Genomic DNA, 21952 nt, shown 5'->3' with positions numbered 1-21952 from the left:
AACGAATTGTGTTCAGTCTTTAAGGTACGATTAGAGTATTTCCTCCCTGGCGGTGGCCTGGCACGCTCGGCTGATTTCTAGCTAGAAGACAGGGATCGACGGGGGAGCACTGTCTGGCTGTGGAGGACTCACACATACACATACACACACACACACACACACACACACACACACACACACACACATGCAAACTTGTGCACACATACACAAAGAAAGTGACAACAATCTCCTCCATCTGAATATCAACAAAATCAAGTTGAGTTGTGAAGTGTGCATTATCACAAATCCAAAAGCCAAGCGTTTTGCCGCACAGCCCCTGTTGCGCAACCTTTTGGCCGTTTCCTACACGTGACAACCTGAAATTCATCACTAACCAGAAGTTGACTTTGTCATGAGGTACCAAACGTTGCTTTCTTTTGACCGCCCCAATTAATAAAGGCGATTCTGATTCCTTAAAGAATTTCAGCACCACCTCAAAAAAGGAAAGCAGCAAAAGTGACGAAAGTGCTTTTGTTCCATTTCCTAACAATGGCGGCAATTAAAAGTGCAGCACTACTTTTCTGAAGGATTTTTTTTTTTTTTTTGGTCACTATTGTTAGTCAAAAAAAAAAACGGGAGATGCCAAATGTGAGACGAGCGCATGGCGGGATCCCGCGGCGGCTCGCTTGCCAGCACTCATTAGCGCGCATTGATCACCCCGAGCCAACGACGTGTTTACCAAACAGTCCGAATGGAGACGACAAAGCAAACAGACGCGATTGACGCGGACGGCGGATGGAGTGACACTCCGACGAAGAGGGAGGAGGAGAGGTGATGGTGTGATAATGGAGGTGGTGGAGAGAAAACACTCCTGGGAGGAGGAGGAGGAGGACATAGAGACGATGAGCTCGCACTCCAAGTGTTGGGATGAGATGCAGGTGAAGCAGGTGAGCATGTGTGTGTGTGTGTGTGTGTGAGGGTGGAGGTGGGAGAAGATGGAGGGTGAGGAGGAGGGGGTGGGGGGGTGCATATTAAAAATGCAGCAGTGGGGAGCAAGGCCGGGGATTCACAGTAATTAGATGACAAAACGGCAGCGGGCTGGAGATGAGAGAGAGGGGTCACACACAATGCCACTGCCGCCGGGTAATTTGTAAGTGTCAATCACCAGCCTGCCGAGGGGAAAAGGGAAAAAGAGGGAAGGGGAGGGGCGCGGATGAGGAGGGCTGTTTTGGCGTCTGGAGATAGAGGCGGAATATGAGGCTGAAGATGGCGAGGAAATGGAAAGTCACCCGAGTGAAATGGGAAAAGATGGATGAAAGAAGACTCCGAATCACTGCTGGCTGATTACTGTCGGCGCCACGTGATGGCGTGCGACCGTGTTGCCAAAGATAGACCCGCCGCGTCCAGATTGAGTTGGATACGCCGCAAAAAAACATTTCATCCAAGTTTGTGTGTTAATACGCAACAAGCCATTAAGTTGGGCACTTTATTTACGTGTTGGCTAATATTGACGATTTTAAGAGTTTATTTTAGACTGCTATTTTGGACATTAAATTACCTGGTAAAACTAAATCATGTTTCCTCAGATTTTAGTTTTTATTTATATTTGCAATAAATCGATGAACCTGACATAAAGTCATAAAAAGTAAAGTGAATAAATACATGAGGCTAAATTAATGCAACAAATTTTATGAGACTGTAAAATATATTTACATTGATTTGAATTCAACAAATTTCACAATTTTCATTTGAATTTACAATCAATTTATAATTAATAATAAATAACAAAAAATCATTCAATGAAACAAATGAATGAAAATGATGATGAAAGCCATACATAACCAAAAATGATCTTGATCATGAAAATGTTGAATTTTAAATAAAGCACAAAGCAAACTTTGCCCACCCCTACTTCAAAAGGAGCACCCCCCCAGGAATTGAAAATAATCTGAGTGTGCATGCATGCGAAAAAAGAAGTCAAGCATTGCCGTGGACATATTTGGAGGCAGGTATGCAAATATTGGCAGCTCAGGTGACAGACAGGTGAACGTGTACGGCACCACGCGGTCGACAATGGGGGTCGACATCGGCCCGCTAGCAGCCGGCAGACGACACAATGGCGAAGCGACACGCGAGCGCGCTCATGCATGCATAAACGGCGCCGAGTGCGAGCAGAAAAATGGAGATAATCTGTCTTTACACATGCAGAGGAGTCGGGGCACTGACATGACATAACACAACAACGCTGATATTTGGCCCATTCCTCAGAAAAGGGGGAGGGGGGGGGGGGGTTGGCGAGTGAGCGATTGTTTTGCCAGGCCTCGAACCGTTTGAACGGGAGATGCTGCCTTCAAAATATCCATCAAATGCATTTTAAGGGGAAGCCGGGAATTTTAACTTTCACCCCCAAAGTGCTTCCTGAAAGCATTTTAACGCTAACAAAACAAAATGTTCGGCTTGTAATTCACCATTTGGAAATCAACGCAGCGGACAACATTTCGACAACATGTAGAAAAAAAAAAAGTTTTAATTGCACTTTATCTCTCAATTTGCATCTCTCTCACATGCGTGATAATAACCAGCGTCTGATCACAAAACTGGAGGTGTTCTCGTTTTAGAGTTAAACGTAGCCAATTAAAAGCAATGAAAAATGTCACACTGGGGGGGGGGGGGGGGGGGGAAGAAGACAAACAAATGCAAAAGAAAATGTGCAAATGAATGAGACAAAGACAGCAAATAAACTGCCTTTGGCTTAATTAATTGGAATTAGGACGTGTCACACGCACACACAACATGTCGAAATAATGAGAATTCTCCGATTATTATTTAGTTGCCAATTAGCGCTTCGGCATTGGGCTTGCAGATTGTTTGCTCGTGGTTGCGGCTCGGCTCGGGCGTGCATTCGTGTCGGCGCCGCGACAATACGTTGCATACCAAATAGTTATTTACATACAGACTGTATGGAGCTGTCGTGCTACGCTAAACAAAGTCTGTCGCCTCGGCGTCAACTCACACCGTGCCACAGGTGGGAGCACTTTTTAGGACTTGCCTTAGGGAGAAAAAAAAAAAAGCTTTTGATAAACATCCAGCAAACGAGAAATGAGAAAGATAAGAAAACGTGACCCCCAACGACGTCCTAACTTCATCCGTCACAATAAAACCCGTGAGAAAGCTAGGCTACGTTAACTTTGCAATTTAGATAAGGCATAGCTGGTCAAACATGAACTGAGCAGTGTGTTCGTTTCCTTTAGTAGACATTAATGGAAGGATACGTGGAATGATTTACAAAAAAAAAAAAAAAAATACTGAGAAGGTGTTAATAAGCCGACGAATGCGAGTGCAGATAAGGCGTGCAAAGTTGCTAATGTGCCAATGTTGTGATTGGGCAAGATGTAAACACCAGAATTCCGAAAATCCAACATACACAATCTGGAAAACAACTTTGTGCGAAGATACTTGAGTGGCTCCACCTAGTGGCAACAAATCCGTTGCCTTTGAACACGCCTGGCCCATAAAAACGATTCCGATTCTGACGTTAGGACGCATCGAATGGAGCCGAGTGTGTGTGTGCGTGCGCGTGTAGCGCCGAGGGGGTTTTGCCAGCGAGCGTGAACTCGGCTGGTCCCCACATCTGCCGCTAACAGACGGAGCCAACAGCCTCTCGCGAATAAAGCGGATAAATAAATAAGGCTTAAGCAGGCCGTGTTTACCTGCTCGGGTTGTGTCTATTTGAGACGCTTACGATGCCAGCGGGGAGGAGGAGGGGGGGGGGGGTGGGGGTGTCCGATTTGTGCGGACGTTATATATCGCCGCGTCGGCGTGTACCCCTTTCACGCAGCCACGGCTAATGCTAACAAATCAACAGCTCCGTCATGCCAGTTTTGTCTCACCAAAGCCTGCTAGCTTCATGCTAACATATGACGTCAAAGATGGACACTTACATGTTATACTCATTATAAAGCTTCAAGCGGCGGCTACTTTTAAGAACAGATGACATCACACACGACGGCGTAATAGTCTCACTGCTCGGGGGAGATTAGTTGGGGACCTTTTCTGCCCTTTCTTCTTGCTCTTAATTACGCCGCACGCGGTAGACCTCGGTGCCGCGTGGCACGCTGCGGCGCGACGTGACAAGTTGAAGGCACACAACTCGAAATTCGGACTTAATCCGCACTATAGCGGGAGAGCGCCGGATCCCCTTTCGCACAGCCGACATCTCACCTCGGTTATTACCGGCAAACCCAGAAAAACTGGCGGGACGCTTTGGTCCACCCCGTTTTGTGTCGGGGCCTATCACACCAAACAGCTACATGGAGGGGGAAAAAAAACGGCTTTGACTGACAGGGGCTAGTAATGACTTGGGATTTGTTTGTGGGGTATTTTTTTTTTTTTCAGGTGGTGGGGGATAGAATGTGACAATTTCAGAGGTGAGCTATAAATGCACATGTGCATACATATACAAACGCCATACACTCGATCTAAATATATCTAAATAAATATCTAAAAAATATATGAATACACACCATTTTATATACATATATATATATATATAAAATATATGTGTGTGTGTACAAATATCATACACACACAGGAGCGGATAGAGACAGTAGGGACGGCGGAAGCAACCCCCCCTCACCCCCACCCCAATCCTCGGCAAGATGGAGCGAGACTGCCGGCGCACACTGTCAAGGCAGTTAATATAAGCGCTGCAGATAAGGCGGCGCAGACAAACACTGACCAAATCAGCCATTTCAGCAGCCAGCGCGCCAACTGTCACTCAGCCTGAGAGACACAGCAACAATCAGCACTCGGCCGGCTGATAAGAGCTCGGCCGGCCGGGCGCGGGAAATAGCCAATCTGCAGGCGGGCACCGGCCAGGAGGATGGAAGGATGGAGGCGGTGGGGGTGGGGTGGGGGGGGGGGGGAAGAAGCACTGAGCAAGAAAACAGGATTCCGATGCACTCCACTGCACACAGGGAATACGATTCCCAAAGCCGGCGACCACAATATTAGGCACACCTGCACTCTGATGCCGCATTACACTTGTTTCTACAATGCTTTTTTTTTTTTTCTTTTCCAAAATGACATCCTTAAAGAGATCTGATAGAGGACATTAAATGCCTTATTATTTTCAGTGGTCAGTGACTTGGTGTAGTGCATCTTTGTTTAGAAGTTACTCTCTGCAGTTGTATTTTTTTAAAGCGCTCCCAAGATCAAGCTGAGCTGAAATGCATTTCGTACGCCGACCCATCCGAGGTGTCTCCCGGCAAAAGTCGGCCTCGGTCCACTGAAAACTCTAAAGAGGAGCCATCGAGACGGTGCCCCCCGGGGAGGCGCGTGAAAAGAGCTCACTCGTGTTGGGACAAAACGATTTCCTGGGAATGTTGAAGGACTGATTGTTGGAATATGTCAAAAGATTTATCTGAAAGAAAACGATTACGGTAGCCTTTCATATTTATCGGTACCAATGAAGTACAAAGCATTGGACGGAATATTTTCCCAGACACAAAATGTCCCCGGAGGCTCTCGGGCGCCGTATCGCTCTCGGACGGCTTGTGGACATTGCCGCCAATCACAAACGTTGTCTCGGGCGTGCTTGTTTTAGGCATCGTGCCGAAGCGCTTACGCTAACGATTTGAAGCGCTCATTCTTTAACGTGCCGCCTCGCTCGCCTCGCACAATACGGCCGAGGCGCGCAGTTTGCTCGTCTCTATTGATTAATGGCGCATATAGCGTGCGTACGCACGTACGCACGAGTGTGCGCGTTTGTGAGGGATGGCGCTCTCTATTTAATGGAAGAGTGAAATTCCCTCATAAGAAAATAAACACATCCAAAAGGCCAGGCGTAGTGGACCGATACGGGGTGGTTTGGGGACGGGGAGGGAAGGGGTTCCCCAGCATCTCGGGGCCACACTGCCCCCTAGAGGTGACACGTGGAGCCGCAGGCAGCCTAAGAATAAATTCCCCGCCGTTTACCGGCTTTGTCAAACACATTTAGGCCGCCTGCGAGCGACAACAGAGGCGAGCGGTGGCAGCTGGCGACTGTTTATTCTTGGAAGTGGAGTCAGAGGGGCGTCCGCGCTTCCTTGATCATGAAGCAAGCGGCCATTACGCAGAGCGGCGGCACGCTAATCACCCAGGGCCCCGTTTGCGAGGAGCCGGGACGCGGCGCGGGAAGGGTTAAGCCCAGTCCCGTGCCGCGTTCCCCTTTTGCTCCGTCAAGGCCCATTAAACCGGCTGCAGCGCAGCAATATGGCACCATCAATTACAGGCACGCCGCTATCAATGTGCACAGGCAGGGCCGTATAAACAGGATGGACGGCCACATAAAAGGCGGGCGGGCCGTGGACTTTAAAATGACCCCTGAAGCTTCATACCGCCTCTCCATTTACACACGGGCGTGTGGAGAGGCAAACAAAACATGCAGTTCAGCTCCACTTTCACTCCAATCAAGAAGGATCCCTGCAACAATTTGGGCACGTAAAGTGGGGGAGGGAGCATTGGTGGGGGAGGGAAGGGGGAGGGACACATGATTTCAGCGTTACTCTACTGCCCTCATCTGGCACAAACTAAACATTCACTTCACGCAGTCCTGCAATGAATTTTTCCAAGCTCAGGCAAGAAAACTAAATCTGCCTTTCTGAAATTCCAATAATTACTCAAATAAATAAGACAAGAACTTTTTTTTTTTATTTTAAGCTTTATTATGAAAACATTTAAAGATGCACACAGATGCTGCCAGAACATTTGTTACATGATCTTTATAAGCTTCTAAAATAATTCCCAACCAATGTGCGCTGTGACCATGAACCAGTGTTAACCAGCCACTCCAATTTTTACATTGTTACTAGGAGCCGCTCTGTATTTTGGCTGGGCACAATTTTGTTCTTGCATAAGGGCCTCCCGCATTTGGTCGAGCAGATCAAGGCACTTCCTTCCAGATCAGCTGACCATGCCAGGACAAATAAATATCTCTAATGTAACTGAAATGGTTTCCTATTTCCATGATTGTCTGTAGTCAGGTCACATCTGCGAGGAGGAGCTGCTGCTTCCAGAGCTTTTGGTCTTCTGTCCCCTGCTGGCGCTGGGCTGCCGTTGCACACGCTGTCCGGAGGCATCACGTGTCTTGTCGGCGGGATTTGTTGATGAAGAGGATGTCGCTTTGCTTCGCGCTGCTGATGAACCGTAAAATATATATGGGAAAACACGCCGGATGGGGAAAATGTGCTCCGATGCGGGAAGTGTCCATTTCAGTGAAGTCTATCGGGGTTGTAAGATACTATGATGCACACTAAAATATTTGCTTGTCCTGTTCCTACATAAATACATAAACCTTAAGTCAGGCTAGTTTTCCTTTTAATTTTTGGAAAACTTTAAATGTGACCTGACACTATTTATTTTGCTCGAAATTTTAAAGCTTTCGTAATACAAAATGAATTCATTTTGGGTTTTGTTTTATGGTTAATTATTATCTGTAATATTAGTTGTAAGAGAATTATGAAAACACTAAGAATGTAACAAACACAGTAAATATCACGCAATAACACACAGGCACTCCTCAGAAACACGTCATAAATACTACACACACAAAAAACCACCTTAAACACGCAGACACTGAAACGCATAAAAACACACAACGTACAATAACAGACTCACTTCCATGGAAACAAATCCACGCACATTAATTCATACAAACAAACACAGCACACACAAAAGCAAACATGCGAACAAGACCTTGAGCATGAGGAGCGCCGCCGACGTCTTGGGAGCCGTAGGCCGCCATTTTGGCGCTGACCCTGGTGGCTCGGGATCCGTGACCCGTGGAAACACCCGCGGGGATTTTAGCACTCTTTCCGGAGCTCTCATCTTGTTGAGTTGTGAAGAAATAAGAACTACTAGTAAGTGGGCTGCTGTTTACTGCCAAGGTTTTAATATCCTCACCTCTGGCATCCGCCTTGGTCGTGGGGATTCCGGCGCCGTGAGAGGCCGCGGCGGAATCGCCGCCACAGCTTTCGGCGACCCTCTGGCCGGCACACATGGCCTTCAGAGTCTGGAAGACTGCTTGAGGGGCCACGTTCATCTTCAGCAAGTCCACCAGAATCCTAGAGGGACATGGAGGTCAATGGGGGAATGTCAGTTAAATAGTGGTATTAAAATCAACGAAAATGGAATTGATTGCCGGACTGACTTAAACACTTCCTGGTCCACGGTGATGCCCGCAGCCTGGCTCAGCTCATACAACTCATTCTCCTCTGCGTTTAGAATCTCCTTTTTCTTTATGGCGTATTTCTGCACGCTGGTGGTCACCACCAACGCCGGGGAGTCCGCAGCGGAGGGTGCCGCTTGCTGGGACATTGTGTGTATTTGTCACACGAACTGCAGAAACATAAAAACGAGGCAAACTGATGTTAGGCAAGTGTTCGAGTGCTAGCAAAATAACTCGCTCGTCGTGAGTAAAAACAACGCGTCATTGACACGCTTACAAATATTAGCATATTAGCAAGTCATTACCGTCGAGAAAAAGCATGCTGAGTCAAAAAATAACTTTGGCAAAAGATACACACCGTTAAATGAATTTTGAGCGCCGTTTTCATCAGCTTCCGACAGCTAAACTGTACAAATAAATACGGCGCACGGATCAATGCGTCATCATAAGGCGACACGACGCGTTGCATGATGGGATACGTAGTCCAGAGCTGATTATTTTGCGCTTCATCACAAATAACCCATACTCTTCTCGTTAATTAACGTTGTTAATGAATAAAAACTGAAAAAAAGGAAACACACACATTTTTTGCCGTAAGTATGATTCTGGCAGAGGAAGAAAGAAACAGAAACAATTTAGCATGCTTGAGTCTAATGAACCGTCTTACGATGCGAAATCAAACAGGCGGAATAAAACCAATCTCCCTTAAAGTTCTTTGTTATATAAATGAATTTATAAACCCAAACGTATCCCATTATTATTATTATTATTGTAAACTTGTCACACCACATCAAGAATAGCCTATCAGACTACTGTGACTGAAGTATACTTGCTATGTTCCCATTGGTGTTAAGAAAGTGCTATGTCAATGAGAGTATTGCATTTCCTTGATGTAAGCATTGTACGCTTAGCTGCATTCAATTGCTGAATGTGCTCTGGGTGGCACCGACAATGAAAGTGAGATGCTCTTATAGCGCGCGACGGTGATCGATTCAGATGAGCACGGATGAGCTGTTGAAAAGGTCCTCATGGCGCAAAGCGGCTTCGGCATCGTTTCAGGTAACCATGATTGTTTCTTTGACTGGCTTTTGTGTTTAATAGAGTATCTTTCAATGATGTTCGACTCCAGTCCAACCAAGTGCTCTTTTTTTATGAAGTTAACAGTTCAGAAATGACTTCCAAACTTAGTGAAAGGACTCTGCGGTGAAGAGACAAGAGCCAAGACTGGCAGCTAGCATTTAGAGGAAAGTAATTATAGAGCAAGTTTAGTCCGTGTAGCGAGACATGACATTTTGGGGATAGTTTGCGCAGGATGGCCAAACCCTCCTCGACTTGACGTCCCTCCTCTTTATGTGGGACGGCCTCTGCCATATGATGGTCAAAAGCATTCCAAGAGACAAAAAAAGAACATTTAAAACAGAGAGGAGTACCGAGGTCAGGCTTGAACGTCAATAAGGTAGCGCTGAGAAAGCTTCTCATATTTTCTTTCGCAATAGTCGTAACATAAAGGTTCTCCACTTCAGGTGTTCTTAACAACCGGGAGACAGTAGTCAAGCGGACTTCTCCAAGACTCTCCAAAACGGCATCAACATTAAGCGGCTAAGTCTTAAAAGGAGGCCTCGAGCGGCCGTCGGCAATGAGGAAAAAGCGCAAAGCGGCGTTTCGTCAGGCCAGTGGCATTCTGCGGATTCCCTGTCGCCCTCGAGCAGCGATGACACAAGACTCCTCGGTCGACCTCCTCTTCCTCCACCGCATGGATCCACCGCTTCCAAAAATGAAGGACCGGATCGCAGTGGCGAATTTAAATCCTCGCCTGGTTCGAGAGCTCCGTTGCAAAAACAAAACCCTTCGTCGGAGCAGAACATCACCGAGCTACACCGGAACCCGGAGCAGGAGACAACGAGCCACACTCTCGGTCCCCGCCGCCGACTGGCCAGCTTCGCCGGAGTGAGTTCCCCTGGTTCTCTTTCTCGCTACACCGGGTTGGGCGCTTACGATGACAATAACAACGGCGGCAAGGCTCGTGGCATCGACGGCCACGTGCATGGACTTCTTGGCTCTGCCCTGGGAAGCAGAGGGAGCACGGGTTGCCTCCAGTCGAGCCCTCAGGCATCGGGCAGAAGCACCCCGGTCTCGAGTGTTGGCCCAACGCAGCTGCTGAATGTCCGAGATCAAATGGTGGCGGCCCTGCAGAAGCTGAGGGAGCTAGAAGAACAAGTAAAGATCATCCCCTTACTCAAAGTGAAAATCTCGGTCCTCCAGGAGGAAAAGAGGCAACTGGCCTCGCAACTCAAGATCCAGAATGAGGAGCCGGAGGGGAGAACTGAGGAAGAACCGCAGGCCAAAGAGAAGAGGGATCGCCACGACTTCAGCGAGAGAGATGAAGAGATGCTGGCGCTCGAGAGGGCCATCGAGACTGGACATTATCCGATGTGGCAAGGAAGAAGCCAAAAGGATGATAAGATAGTTGACGGAGAAGCCACGAAAGAAAACAGTCAAACTTCCACGACGGCACAGTTTCAACATAGCTGTCGCACGGATTTAGAAGCAGAGGTTCAAGAGCAGCGACAAGTCATTGCTGCCTTAAAGGAGAAAACCATTCACTTGGAAGCAGAGTTGAAGGAATCCTCTCTCCAAGCTGAAATGAACCGTCTGAAACTGGAGCTTCAAGCTGCAGAAGCCAGAAACCGAGTGGACAAAGCCTCCTCCGCCAGACCATCCGTGGCGAGCTGCAGCACGGAGGCGAGGCCCGACACCACAAGCCAAGGGGTGGGCAACCACATTGCGCTCAAACACGCCAGCACGGGGGAGGCGCTACAGGTGAAGAATGCGGCTACATCGTGTTGTGGCCCAGAGTTGAAAAACATTGGGATTGGTCCAGATCTAGCCATGAGCCGCTGGGAGGTCCGAGAGCGAGCGGAAACCAGGGAGAAGGGCGTGGGGGTCCAGGTTTCCACTAACTCTCAAGGAGTCGGAGTGGAGGTGATAGTCAGCGATGCCGAAAGCAACACGGAAATACCGTGGCAGAATCTGGAGCGTAAGGAACTCGTGTCAGTGGCATGCGGAGACTGTTCTGTGAATGTGATGGTCCGCCAGGCAAAGGAGACGGTTTCCAGAGGCACGGTGACAGATCCGGTCAAAGGTCTCGGACTCGCGGCGTCACCCCAGACGACGTCCCAACGTACTAACGCCGCAGTCAGCTCCGTGACTCGTTTCACAAACACGAGACATGGCATCAGCACAGACTCCAGTACAAATACTGTCCTCAGAAGCCAACACAAGCACACCAACACCACCAAGGCCGCCACTACCAGGACGGTATCGGTCGGAAAAGGGGTCAAAGATCTCAAGTGCGTCCTCAAGACACGCACGGTTGGCGTCGGCACCAGCCCCCTGGAAGGAAACGTCCCGAAACCAAATACCAGAGACATTGGTGTAGGGTTCATGAACATTTATGAGAACTCCCTGGTCGGCCTTAAAACCCAAAACATGGCCTCGGGACCATCCCATCTCCCCGACCCGGTGAACACTCGGAGCATTGGTGTCGGCGAGGGGAGGATCCGGGATCTGTCCGGTACAAACGGTGCAGCTGGTCAGGAGATTGCCCCGTCTCAGCACAATTCTGCGTTGGATAGCGGCATTGAAAAGCTAGCGGCGGTACTCCAGCCACGCCGTGGCCTTCAAACCGGCTCGTCGCTATCAGCCAATACCGGAGATGTCGTTCGAGGGGGTTCATTTGATTCAGGTAGATCTGTTTCTTGGGAATTCATGTACTGGGGGGGTCCCTGGTTTATGACATAGTCCCTAACACACTAATGCAGTACTAAAGTTATGATTGCAATAAATATTTGTATGAAAACAAAAGAACCAAATGGAAAAGTAAGGACGTCAGTAAGTGAGTGCACCTTCCTATGTTATGTTCCAATTGTGGGGACTCAAGTCACATGACTTCAATCAAGACAGACTTTTAGGACTTGGGACTTTGATTGTCAAAATACTTATTTGATTGACTTGGTATTCATAAGAGTTGCTTGATATTTGCCACAGTGTCAAATTGTTTTCAATTACCTTTAAAAAGCCCTCTTGTTGTCTTTTCCCTGCTCCAGAGAAAATTCAAGTGCCGGCAGACGACTCCTGCAACTCTTGTCAGCAGGGTAGAAACGACTCTGAGGTGAAAAGAATGATCCAGCTGTTAGAACAACAGAGCTCATCGGCCGTGAGAGGTAAACAAGCGTCAACGGCTTCATCATGTGGCCAAAATATGGGTTTATAATTCTGCCTGTGCGGGCGAGCCACTTTTACGTTCTCACGCCTGAGTTAAACTTACCCTTTTAGCTGTGGAGGAAGTGGCTGACTCGGAGACACTCGCAATGTTTGGAATGTTATCTGGTTTTGGAAGTCATTTTGCCGCACAGCAATTTGCGGCGGAGGGTCTAAAATTGAACGTCTCGCTCGGTCAGGAGCTTTCTGGTTCACAATGCGCATCTCGGCTTTAGAATGACAAGAAGGAAAAACAACAACGAGTCCTTGAGCTAAGTCACGGAAGAGAATGTGAACAAAATAATGGAAATATAAAATAATCGCCAGTGTTGTATTTGTCATCTCTAAACAGAAAAACGGACGATCGCATAAGCAGCCAGCCTGATAGGAGTTATAATAGCAAGAGCTGTTGGTTGGAATTAAAAAAGTTGTTCAACTCAAATCCATTTTGTGTCTAGAGGGAACAACTCTTTTCGGCACTCCGCGCAAAGCCACGAAGAAGGAAAACGGCGAGCAAGGTTGCAGCAACACCAGAAAAAACATGCGCTTCATGAAGGCTGCCAGCGGGTAGACGGAAATTACTTCTCCTTTGTTTTCGACACGAGTAGCTAGCTAAACTTGTTGACTAGCTATATACTCTTGCTAGCTAAACATTCATATCGTGATTCTATAAAGGTTGAACCCACCTAGCAAGGCGTCCGCCCCCGCCGATAACCCGGAGGAGGCCGAGCGGGTCTCGAGCAGAAAGTCGCGGGATGCTCCGGTAGATCCCACGCCGCCGCGACGGCTCAAAAGCGTCGTGAGCGGCAAGGCATCCAAAACGTCAGCGAAATCGCAACTCACCAAGAGGTAAGGCTGCGCTCGTGTTCTCGGGGGCGCTCTCCGGTACCGACCGCTTATTTCGCGCGACCGTTAAGCTCGAGATATGAGGTTGTTATCAAAACACAACTTGTAGTTCTACAAATAGAACAAATCTAGCATACACATCCACAGCTAAGAAAACCCAGGATATTCCTAAAAATTGTACCTCTGCGTCCAGGTGCAAGTTCAGTGAGAAGATGATGTCGGCCTGCCAGGCCTTGAAGACTCACCTGAGTGACGGCAAGCGCTTGCCCAGCAGGGAGCTGGTGAGCTCATGCTAAATGCTAAAACTGCTCTGGCCGTGTTGAGGCGATGCCTTCGAGGATCTCGTAAGAAGTCTCACCGAGCCAAACCTGAAAAGAAATCGAGACATTAGAATTTTCTTTTCAAAGATGGTCTGTTCCTTGAGATTTTGATTGATTGCTGCCCAATTGGAAGAAAAACAAAAAAACATAATAACTAGTTCCACGAGGTCACGACTTGACCAAATCTGTCTTTGACGCAGCGCGACTGCCTGCAGACGGTCCAGCAAGAGTGGTTCTCCGTGTCCGGCCCCAAGTCGGCATCCGCCGAGTCGGTGGAGGACTACCTGTCGGGCTTCCGCGTCATCTCGCCTTTGCTGCTGCGACACGTCGCCAACATGGCCGACGGCAACGGCAACACGGCGCTGCACTACAGCGTGTCGCACTCCAACTTCGGCGTGGTCCAGAAATTGCTGGATGCCGGTACGGTTCGCGCTCATCGGTGACAACGGCGAACGTCGGTTCAGGTATCGATAGTCACGAGTTGTCGTCGGCAGACGTGTGCGATGCCGACAAGCAAAACAAAGCGGGTTACACGCCCATCATGCTGGCCGCGCTCGCCGCCGCCGACCAACCGGAGGACATGAACGTGGTGGAGCGGCTCTTCGATAGCGGCGACGTCAACGCCAAAGCCACGCAGGTCAAGCCACCTTTGACTTCATACCTAATTTGAATTCCATTCATTTTGGGCGATTTATGCTTTACGCTGCAAATGGGTGTGGCGAATCAGGCCGGCCAGACGGCGCTGATGCTGGCCGTCAGCCACGGCCGCATGGAGATGGTGCGGGCGCTGCTGGCCCGCGGCGCGGCGGTCAACGCGCAGGACGACGAGGGCTCGACGGCGCTCATGTGCGCCAGCGAGCACGGCCACGCCGCCATGGTGAAGCTGCTGCTGGACCAGCCCGAGTGCGACGACGCGCTGACGGACAGCGTGAGTGACGCGCCAGATAAGAATTCATGAGTCATAATCCACAAATTGCAGTGAAGGCGCCTAATTGGCTGTTGCAAGGAGGCGGCACGGCAGAAGATGGCAGCAGAGTGGAGCTTAGCCCAGAAGGCCATAAACCTCACTTTGTGTGCAGGACGACAGCACGGCCTTGTCCATCGCCTTGGAGGCGGGACACAATGATATCGCCGTGCTCCTCTACGCGCACGCCAACTTTGCCAAAGCACATGCTGAGGTAGGCGCATTTTAGGAATTGCAATTGGTTTGCCACTAACGACTAAAAAAAAAAATGTTTTTGTTTAACAGGCTCTTCACTGTGGAAGGTCCTAATTGGTGTCTGGACGCAGACGAAACGCAAGGAAGCTGGCCAATTTTTCTTTTTGTAGAATTTAGCAAACTATTTGCATTTTGTTTTGGCTCGAGCGCAAAGAAAACACACGAACTAAGTGTCGCGAAATGGAGCTTTCACTTTCTACTGCTGTCATCTGTGATTCAAGTCAGAAATGATTTTGTTTCCCCAAATTCCACCTGGCACAATAGACAACAAATAATCGGCAAAATCAAGTGCTTGCTCAATATGGCCCATTATCGTTGGTCTATTGTAGTTTGAGCTTCCTCTCGATTGCGATTGCTCCTCTCGCCGGTTTGTCGTTTTCGCCGCCATCTTGCACAATAGAAATAAATCGAGTTCAAGTGATGCGTTTTCTGTCATGACGCGCTCATGCGTGCGTGCGTGTTTGTGCGAGAGCGGTTTCCTAGCAAGCGCAATCAAATCAAATCATACACAAGCGCTGCCGACCATCAATTTGCTGTTGCCACGGCAACAGGCAGTGAGTTTTTTTTTTTTTGTGCGGTTCCTGGGGGGGAAAAAAAAAACACGACTGATGTCGGTTTCCGTGCATTCATCTGCTGGAGACAACACTGGACTGCGAGTCAATTTGAATGCACGGACGACTTCAAACTACTCATTATGATTCGATCGCTTCAATATTTTGACTGGCTACTTTTGCATTGCTGGAATGCAAGATCGAGCGAGGCTGCCTTAAATGCTCGTTGGCAAGACAATGTCAGAAAATAAGAAACATGCATCAGAGTATTTTCGGGTGGAAGTTTGCGCTGCTCCAAAATCGGCCCGATGATCAAAATGAACGCAGTTTTTAGTCACGATGCTAAGCCGATTCCTGTTCAAATGCACGTGGAGACAGACGCATTTCTGTCCAAATCTCACATGCGGACCAGCCAAAATGTTTTCGACAACTTTTTTGTTTTTTTCTAACCGGTTTTGTTTGGCCTGATGGAAAAATACGATGAACGTCTTAACGGCAACCAGATGTCGCCAGGGGTCGACTTTGCCTGGGCCGTTAAGACCCTTTTCCCTCGCTTGTAATATGACTCCTTGCGTTTAGAGCGTGTTGGGACGCTTCCCCGCTAAGCTCAGATGGAATGCAAAGTCAGACGCGGACCTTTGGGGGGGGGGGGGGGGCTGGGGGGGGGGACTGGGAGGGGAAGGGGGGCAAAGAGAAGAAAGGGAGTCCGGATGTTGAAAGCATGCGGAGGGAGAGGGAGACGCGCTCGGGGCCTGGCGCAGACGTCGGGAAGCGATGCAGACGGGAGCGTCCGCATTGCCCCCCCCCTCATTGATTTGTATATGAAAACATAGTGCTCCCCCCACCCCACCCACCCCTCGATGCTCCCCCTTTCTGCTTCTCGTTGAGTGATCAGCTGATGAAGAGACTAGCAGCTCGCTGCTATGCGGGCTTGCTAATTCTCTCTCCCGCCGCTGCCGCCGTCGCCGCGCTGGATCCCGCAGACCGCGCTCAGGTAAAAATCCCGACATTCCCCGGCTGGACGCGTGCGGGAGAGGGAGCGTTTCTAGTGCGAGGGGTGGGGGTGGGGGGGTAGTCTGGCTAAGATTAGTCGAGGAGGAGGCAAGGCTCGGCGTGGCGGGAATGTAGTCGGCTGCCGGCGATTACGCCTTCATTCCTCCGGGGTGATGCTGCAGACGCCCCCCTCGTCCCCCTCCCACCCCGCATCTCTCCCGCAGCCACACGGACGAACCCCCCCACCCCCACCTAATGTCCCGCTTGTGTGCATTTAGTTTGTTTACCAACATCTCAGCGCGCCGCCAGTCATGTCCTTGACGATGCGTGTTGTTTAGCAAGCGGCGTGCAGCCGTGGATCGGCGTTGTGTCCGCTTTGCTCGCATGTATGCGCGAATTATATCGTGGGCTGGAAAACAAAATAAACAACAAAACAAAATGCGGCGGTCGCAGAACAAACTGAAAGGCGAGCGGCAGTGCGGTTGGAAAAAAAAATGTGCATGCACAAAGGACAAGTGACCACAAAACATTAGCGTAGAAATGTTCCAAAATAAAATTGAGCCACGCAAAACATGGCCGACTGAGCCTCTGTTTTTGTCACCTTTCAAAAATAAATATTTCATCAATCAACTTTTTGTATACAATTCTGTCCCACGAGTGACAATTTCCAACTTCTAAATCCTCCAAAAATCAAGACTTCTTCTACGATTCTTGTCGTAAAGGTGAGCCGATTGTCGTCATGCATTCGATCGAGGAACTTTTCCAAGGGAGGATTTATGTGCGCAAACGTGGCCCTTCTTGGCATTGATCTGCAAAATTTCAAGTTTTAGCGGGACTCTTTCCTGAACCGTAGCCGGACGCCGGCGGGAAGATGGAGGACGGCGGCGGCCCAAAGAAGCGCAAACACGAGCAACGACGCGACACGGGGCCGCCGCTACCGACGCACGACACCGCTGGCGAAAAAGTCAAACGGAAACGAGGGCGACCGCCTGCCGAGAAGCTCCCCCCGAATCCGCCCGAACTCACCCGGCAACTCAGCACGCTGGTGGACATGGTGGTCAACTACAAGGACGGGTGAGGAAACAATACTTTTGCCAAGCGTCCCATTTGGTGGAGTTTAAGGGTGGATTTGGATTTCTTTTCAGTATAACTTAGCTTTCTCTGAGTGTTTGCCAGTAAAACAAAGTGCATACATGAACCTCACTTGCTTTACCCTTCCAGTTTGGGTCGACAGATTAGCAAAGGTTTTGTCCAGCTGCCTTCCAGGAAGGAAGCTCCCGAGTACTACGAGCTGATCCGAAAGCCTGTGGACTTCCGACGGATCAGGGTGAGCGTCCGTCGACACCTGCCTGTTGGTGCCAACTGTCATATTGACACGTTTCTATTTTTTTCGAAGGAGCGAGTCCGTAATCACAAATACAGAAGTGTGGGGGACCTGGAAAAGGACATTTTCCTGTTGTGTAACAACGCTCAGACGTATAACCTGGAAGGATCTCAGGTGAACCCCCAGAATTTGATGTCAACTTGACACTCCACTAAAACAAAGTCAGGAAACCTATATCCTATCTTTGACATGTACAAGCACACTACTAAGACAATTCAGCACAGTAGAAGAATTAGTGGCCGCACATGAGGAAAAAAAAATTGTCCAACTACAGCAGTATACACATAAATAATCAGATAGCCACAAAACTCCTTTATGCTAAGCACTTTTTTCTTTTAGTCAGACAACAAGGTTCTTTTTTGTAAGTAAAAAGGAAGTTTATAGTCCGACAAAAGAAAAAAATCAAACAATTAAACACAAGACGAGCTAATTTGATTTAAGCTAAACAGTTAGCATTCACGATTAGCATTAGCGTGCGAGCAAATGCTACTTGAGGTTTTAAAAAAATTATCACTTCAAGCATACAACATGTTTAGATATCAAATATAATTGTATTAAAAATCACTTACAGTCGATGCTTCAGAAAAATGAAAACATTTTTCAAAACGGTTGTGCGTCCCGCTCGGAACACGGAGGTTCGTCTCTTCTTCGTTCGGACTTCTGGTTGATTTAACAAGTTAACTGAGGTGCCGCCCTCTACTGGTTAATAGTGAACACGGAGCCAAACTACAGACCAATGAGAGAAGCTGGTCCTGGCAATTTAGATGATGTGATAATACTCCAAAAATTCAACAACTCATCTCGTGTTTACCATCGCAGATCTACGAGGACTCGATCGTCATCAAGTCCGTCTTCGAGAGCGCCCGGGTGAGAATCGTGGCCAACGAAGAGCCCAAGCAGACGGTCGCTGACGTCGCCGCCGCCGCCGCCACCGCCCACAGCGACAACGGCGGTACCGCTGAAGACCCGGAGGGAGGTAAAGCAGACGGGTGACCCATCCAAAAAGAAAGGTCCAAAAAAATCATCAACTTCAGCATTGTTTCTCATTTCCTGCAAGCGCTGGATAACCAGGAGAGAAGTCTGAATCTCCCAGCCAAGAGGCTGCCGCTGCCGCCGCCGCATTTGTACGCAGACCGGAATGTGGAGGAACACTCCTCCAAGAATGAAGGTTGAACTGTTGTCGACAAGTCGATCTGTTTCTTTGTCGTTCTTATTCTGCCCAAAAAAATAAAAAGGCCATTTTGAGGGCTTCCCCATAGTCCAAAAGTTTCATGTTTGGAATGTACAGTGATGCCTTGAGTCACAAGTTCTGAAATCATCATTCGAAATGAGGCAAAAGATGGAGACATTTTCAAATGATTATTGGAATCATATTTGACATACTGACCGTTTTAACATTTTTCTATGCCCCCCCAAAAAAAAAGTTTTTAAGATGACCAACCGTACCTTGAAATACGAGTAAAAGGAGATGAATTCAACTCACAATTCAAAGCACCACTGTACTGGCCAGATTTCCTTGGGACTCTGTGAACTGGCATTGAGGCCTTCATTTTGCCGTCTCACCTTGAAAAGAACTTTTTGAAAAGAGAATCACTTGTGTTTCCTCTGCGGGATGTAAAAAAAAAAAAAAACAAGGACTGTTTTTAATCAGCGTGTTTGTATGAACTGCTTTCATTGGATTGGTAGCATATGTACAAAAGTATTGGAACACACGAAACCTACTGGAAGTAGCCCTGATGGACGTGCGTCTCATTATTTTTGTCCGCGTGGAGTGTAAGAATGTTGGCACGGAAGCTTTTTTTTTTATAAAGAAGTATTTCCCCCCCCTCTGTGGACTTTGAATGTGAATCCCGAGCAGATCCATCTTGTACACTTTGTATGTGAAGCGTGTTGCCGGCCGGCGACGACGTCCAGACAATCCCCCGGAAACTTGTACTGTATCCACGCAACTGTACTGTTAATACATTGGATCCAAAACCGAGCCAAGCCACGTGTCGTATTCCGTGTTCCAGAACAGATTCTGGACTGTAAAGATTGAATGGAGTGAAAATGTGTGACTGACACACCATTAGTTTTTACCATCATCCGGTTGGAAGCATTAACCTGCTGTAATGGCAGATTAGCGTCTCCAGGAGGACACTCTCAATACTCAAAGGAGTTGAACAGAACTGTCTGGGTTCCTGTGCGTCGCCTGTAATTGCACTAGATCACATTAAAGGAAAACGCCGGTTCCCCCCGAGAGTTACGAGCGCCACGTGAAGACTTCTTAATGTGCCGAAGGAATAAATCACTTGATTAGTTTCTCACGAATGATCATTATCAGATCTTCTGGCTTGAGTAGAATCAATGGATGAGAAAAGCAATACATTTGAATGACAAATGGTGGAGATTGCCATGGAATCCAATTTATTGTTTTGTTGACCACCATCCAAATAAAGCAATCCATTTGAACAACCAGCAAATATGTAGGCTGGCAACCAACTTACGCAATACTGCAATTAAAAAAATACTTTGCTTTCAACCTACTGATCCTCAGCGATCACGTGCTGCTCTCTGGAGGCCTCCCGACCCCTCCCGTGGCGCAAAGATGTCGTCGCTCCCCCCATAGAGGCGAGCCGTATCGGGGGGACGCCGTTGCCACGGACGCCAGGGGAAAAGCTCCTCTGGTGCTCGGTGACCACGGCGCACAGCTGCAATCTAAAGGCGGCCTGGAAGCCTCGGCGGAAGTTCTCGTTGAAGAAGCCGTAGATGATGGGGTTGACGCTGCTGTTGAAGAAGGCCAACCAGTGGGCCAGCGGGTACAGGTAGATGTTGACCACGCGGTGCTGGCCCTCGCTCAGGCTGCCGTAGTCGCTCAGCATCATCAGCGTCCACAGCGGCAGCCAGGACAAGGCGAAGAGCAGCGCCACCACCAAGAGCATGGCCACCACTCGCTTCTTCTTCCTGGAGACGCTCTGCCGGACCTCCGTGCCGGCTCCCGGCCCGTCCCCCCTCAGAGACGCCCCCGCCGCTTGGCTCTTGAAGAGCGCCGCTCCGATGCGGGCGTACATGATGACGATGAGGGTGAGCGGGGCGAGGTAGATGTTGACGAAGAGCACGGTCGTGTAGACTTTGCGCATGTCCGGACTGGGCCAGTTCTCACGGCACCAGTAGAAGGGGCGGCTGTCCCGGCGTTGCCGCAGGACGATACGCACGCTGGGCTCGTGGGCCACGTGTAGCATGACCCCCGACGGGCAGGAGATGCTGGCCGCCAGCACCCAGATGATGACGATGATCAGCTTGGAGGTGGCGATGGTCACTTTCTGCTTGAAAGGGTAAACGATGCAGCGGAACCTGCTCGGACAAACCGGGGTAGAAGACTTGGACCATATCCTGGACATGAGAAGCGCAGAGGGGTCACTTTACCGGTCGACGGCGATGGCCACCAGCGTGAAGACCGACGCCGACACGGAGATTCCCTGGACCGTCCCGCTTACTTTGCACACGAGGTTCCCAAAAGGCCATCCTAAAAAGACAAAAGAAGAAGGTAAAACGTGCCTGATTGCACATTTCCACCGAGAAGGAGGAGGTTGCGCACCTGTAATGATGTTGTCCACCAGCGTGGTGGGCATGCAGAAGATGCCCACCAGCAAATCACTGACAGCCAAGTTGAGGATGAACAAGTTGGTGACGGTTCGCATGCTCCTGCGCCGAAGCACCATGAAACAAACCAGGGCGTTACCCAGCATGCACAGCAGGAAGATGAGCAGGTAAGACGCGGCGAACACGGCCGCCACCGACGCCCGGTGGAGGTAGAAGTCCACGTAGGTCACGTTGTCCCGCCGGCCACGCCACGGCCCCCATGAGGAGTTCCTGCTGATGTTCTGCTTCATGCTCTTTGCCTAAAAAAATAAATAAAAGACTCAAATAATTGAGCAAGTTACATTTTGCAGAAGCACACAACCTGGTGCAAATACAAAGAGAGCGATGAAGACTATAAATAACAATAAGAAATATCAAAAATAAATCAGAATAATAAATATAAATAATATCAAAAATAAATAATCAATAGAAATTACCCGTCAGTCCGTTTCAGCATTCCCTCTTGGCGAGCGGCACTCAAAGACTGCTGGGGCAGAGCAACATACAAGGTGTGTGTGTGTGTGTGTGTGTGTGTGTGTGTGTGTGTGTGTGTGTGTGTGTGTGTGTGTGTAT

The 21952-nt window shown here is 48.9% G+C and overlaps 5 protein-coding genes across 15 annotated transcripts in view; 2 read left to right on the top strand and 3 right to left on the bottom strand.

The window, feature by feature from the left end:
- lhx5 (LIM homeobox 5) overlaps positions 1 to 4554 on the bottom strand; it is a 37796-nt gene extending 33242 nt beyond the window's left edge. For 7 of the 8 annotated variants that reach the window (XM_085925954.1, XM_085925961.1, XM_085925955.1 and 4 more), the window contains exon 1: positions 3690 to 3734. The gene's annotated coding sequence lies outside the window, so the exon portion shown is untranslated. Of the gene's footprint in view, positions 1 to 3689; positions 3735 to 3920 lie in introns of those variants that run through there. The other variant, XM_085925952.1, reaches the window with a different exon arrangement.
- Positions 4555 to 6659: 2105 nt separating this feature from the next.
- On the bottom strand, positions 6660 to 18417 carry mzt2b (mitotic spindle organizing protein 2B). 3 transcript variants are annotated; one of them, XM_085925965.1, is made up of 9 exons: positions 18328 to 18417; positions 13132 to 13659; positions 12513 to 12675; positions 12254 to 12351; positions 8544 to 8746; positions 8168 to 8355; positions 7921 to 8081; positions 7714 to 7845; positions 6660 to 7154 (listed from the first exon to the last, which is right to left on the bottom strand). In XM_085925965.1, exons 6-9 carry the CDS (start codon positions 8332 to 8334, stop codon positions 7003 to 7005), a joined length of 612 nt encoding a protein of 203 aa, XP_085782091.1. In that variant the 5' UTR covers positions 8335 to 8355; positions 8544 to 8746; positions 12254 to 12351; positions 12513 to 12675; positions 13132 to 13659; positions 18328 to 18417; the 3' UTR covers positions 6660 to 7002. The 3 variants fall into 3 exon arrangements, with proteins under 3 accessions (XP_085782091.1, XP_085782092.1, XP_085782090.1); XM_085925966.1 differs by having other exon boundaries at positions 6660 to 7151; XM_085925964.1 differs by having other exon boundaries at positions 7714 to 8081.
- LOC147048440 (KN motif and ankyrin repeat domain-containing protein 1-like) lies at positions 9214 to 14804 on the top strand. Its single transcript, XM_085926968.1, has 10 exons — positions 9214 to 9244; positions 9855 to 11759; positions 12292 to 12408; positions 12904 to 13012; positions 13121 to 13294; positions 13485 to 13572; positions 13812 to 14031; positions 14106 to 14248; positions 14339 to 14539; positions 14691 to 14804. Exons 1-10 carry the CDS (start codon positions 9214 to 9216, stop codon positions 14802 to 14804), a joined length of 3102 nt encoding a protein of 1033 aa, XP_085783094.1.
- Positions 16233 to 19748, top strand: LOC147048438 (SWI/SNF-related matrix-associated actin-dependent regulator of chromatin subfamily A member 2). Of its 2 annotated transcripts, none has more exons than XM_085925963.1 (6): positions 16233 to 16375; positions 17205 to 17448; positions 17596 to 17701; positions 17771 to 17872; positions 18578 to 18734; positions 18816 to 19748. In XM_085925963.1, exons 2-6 carry the CDS (start codon positions 17246 to 17248, stop codon positions 18929 to 18931), a joined length of 684 nt encoding a protein of 227 aa, XP_085782089.1. In that variant the 5' UTR covers positions 16233 to 16375; positions 17205 to 17245; the 3' UTR covers positions 18932 to 19748. The 2 variants fall into 2 exon arrangements, with proteins under 2 accessions (XP_085782089.1, XP_085782088.1); XM_085925962.1 differs by having other exon boundaries at positions 16234 to 16375; positions 17228 to 17448.
- A 409-nt stretch (positions 19749 to 20157) lies between these two features.
- LOC147048437 (neuropeptide FF receptor 2-like) lies at positions 20158 to 21887 on the bottom strand. Its single transcript, XM_085925406.1, has 3 exons — positions 21336 to 21887; positions 21164 to 21263; positions 20158 to 21091 (listed from the first exon to the last, which is right to left on the bottom strand). The coding sequence occupies exons 1-3, from the start codon at positions 21628 to 21630 to the stop codon at positions 20281 to 20283; spliced, it is 1206 nt and encodes a 401-aa protein (XP_085781532.1). The 5' UTR covers positions 21631 to 21887; the 3' UTR covers positions 20158 to 20280.
- Between the last annotated feature and the right edge of the window lie 65 nt (positions 21888 to 21952).

The sequence above is a fragment of the Syngnathus leptorhynchus genome, chromosome 12 (genome assembly GCF_054491065.1).
Source record: "Syngnathus leptorhynchus isolate UIUO chromosome 12, UIUO_Slep, whole genome shotgun sequence".
In the NCBI taxonomy this organism is placed as follows: Eukaryota; Metazoa; Chordata; class Actinopteri; order Syngnathiformes; family Syngnathidae; genus Syngnathus; species Syngnathus leptorhynchus.
Note: the sequence above shows the minus strand (reverse complement) of the source record. Positions and strands in the feature narration are given on the sequence as shown.

Excerpts from the sequence above, each read along its gene's own strand:
- mzt2b (XM_085925964.1), bottom strand. The coding sequence starts at position 8,334 with ATGTCCCAGCAAGCGGCACCCTCCGCTGCGGACTCCCCGGCGTTGGTG. Across the intron at positions 8,082-8,167 it reads GTGGACCAGGAAGTGTTTAA|GATTCTGGTGGACTTGCTGA; the intron begins GTCAGTCCGGCA and ends ATGTCCCTCTAG. Across the intron at positions 7,155-7,713 it reads CGGCGCTCCTCATGCTCAAG|CAGCGCGAAGCAAAGCGACA; the intron begins GTCTTGTTCGCA and ends ACGGTTCATCAG.
- LOC147048440 (XM_085926968.1), top strand. The coding sequence starts at position 9,214 with ATGGCGCAAAGCGGCTTCGGCATCGTTTCAG. Across the intron at positions 13,013-13,120 it reads TTCATGAAGGCTGCCAGCGG|GTTGAACCCACCTAGCAAGG; the intron begins GTAGACGGAAAT and ends GATTCTATAAAG. Across the intron at positions 14,032-14,105 it reads CCAGAAATTGCTGGATGCCG|ACGTGTGCGATGCCGACAAG; the intron begins GTACGGTTCGCG and ends TGTCGTCGGCAG.
- LOC147048438 (XM_085925962.1), top strand. The coding sequence starts at position 16,280 with ATGAAGAGACTAGCAGCTCGCTGCTATGCGGGCTTGCTAATTCTCTCT. Across the intron at positions 17,449-17,595 it reads GTGGTCAACTACAAGGACGG|TTTGGGTCGACAGATTAGCA; the intron begins GTGAGGAAACAA and ends TTACCCTTCCAG. Across the intron at positions 18,735-18,815 it reads CGCTGAAGACCCGGAGGGAG|CGCTGGATAACCAGGAGAGA; the intron begins GTAAAGCAGACG and ends ATTTCCTGCAAG.
- LOC147048437 (XM_085925406.1), bottom strand. The coding sequence starts at position 21,630 with ATGAAGCAGAACATCAGCAGGAACTCCTCATGGGGGCCGTGGCGTGGC. Across the intron at positions 21,264-21,335 it reads GGTGGACAACATCATTACAG|GATGGCCTTTTGGGAACCTC; the intron begins GTGCGCAACCTC and ends TTGTCTTTTTAG. Across the intron at positions 21,092-21,163 it reads GTGGCCATCGCCGTCGACCG|GTTCCGCTGCATCGTTTACC; the intron begins GTAAAGTGACCC and ends TTGTCCGAGCAG.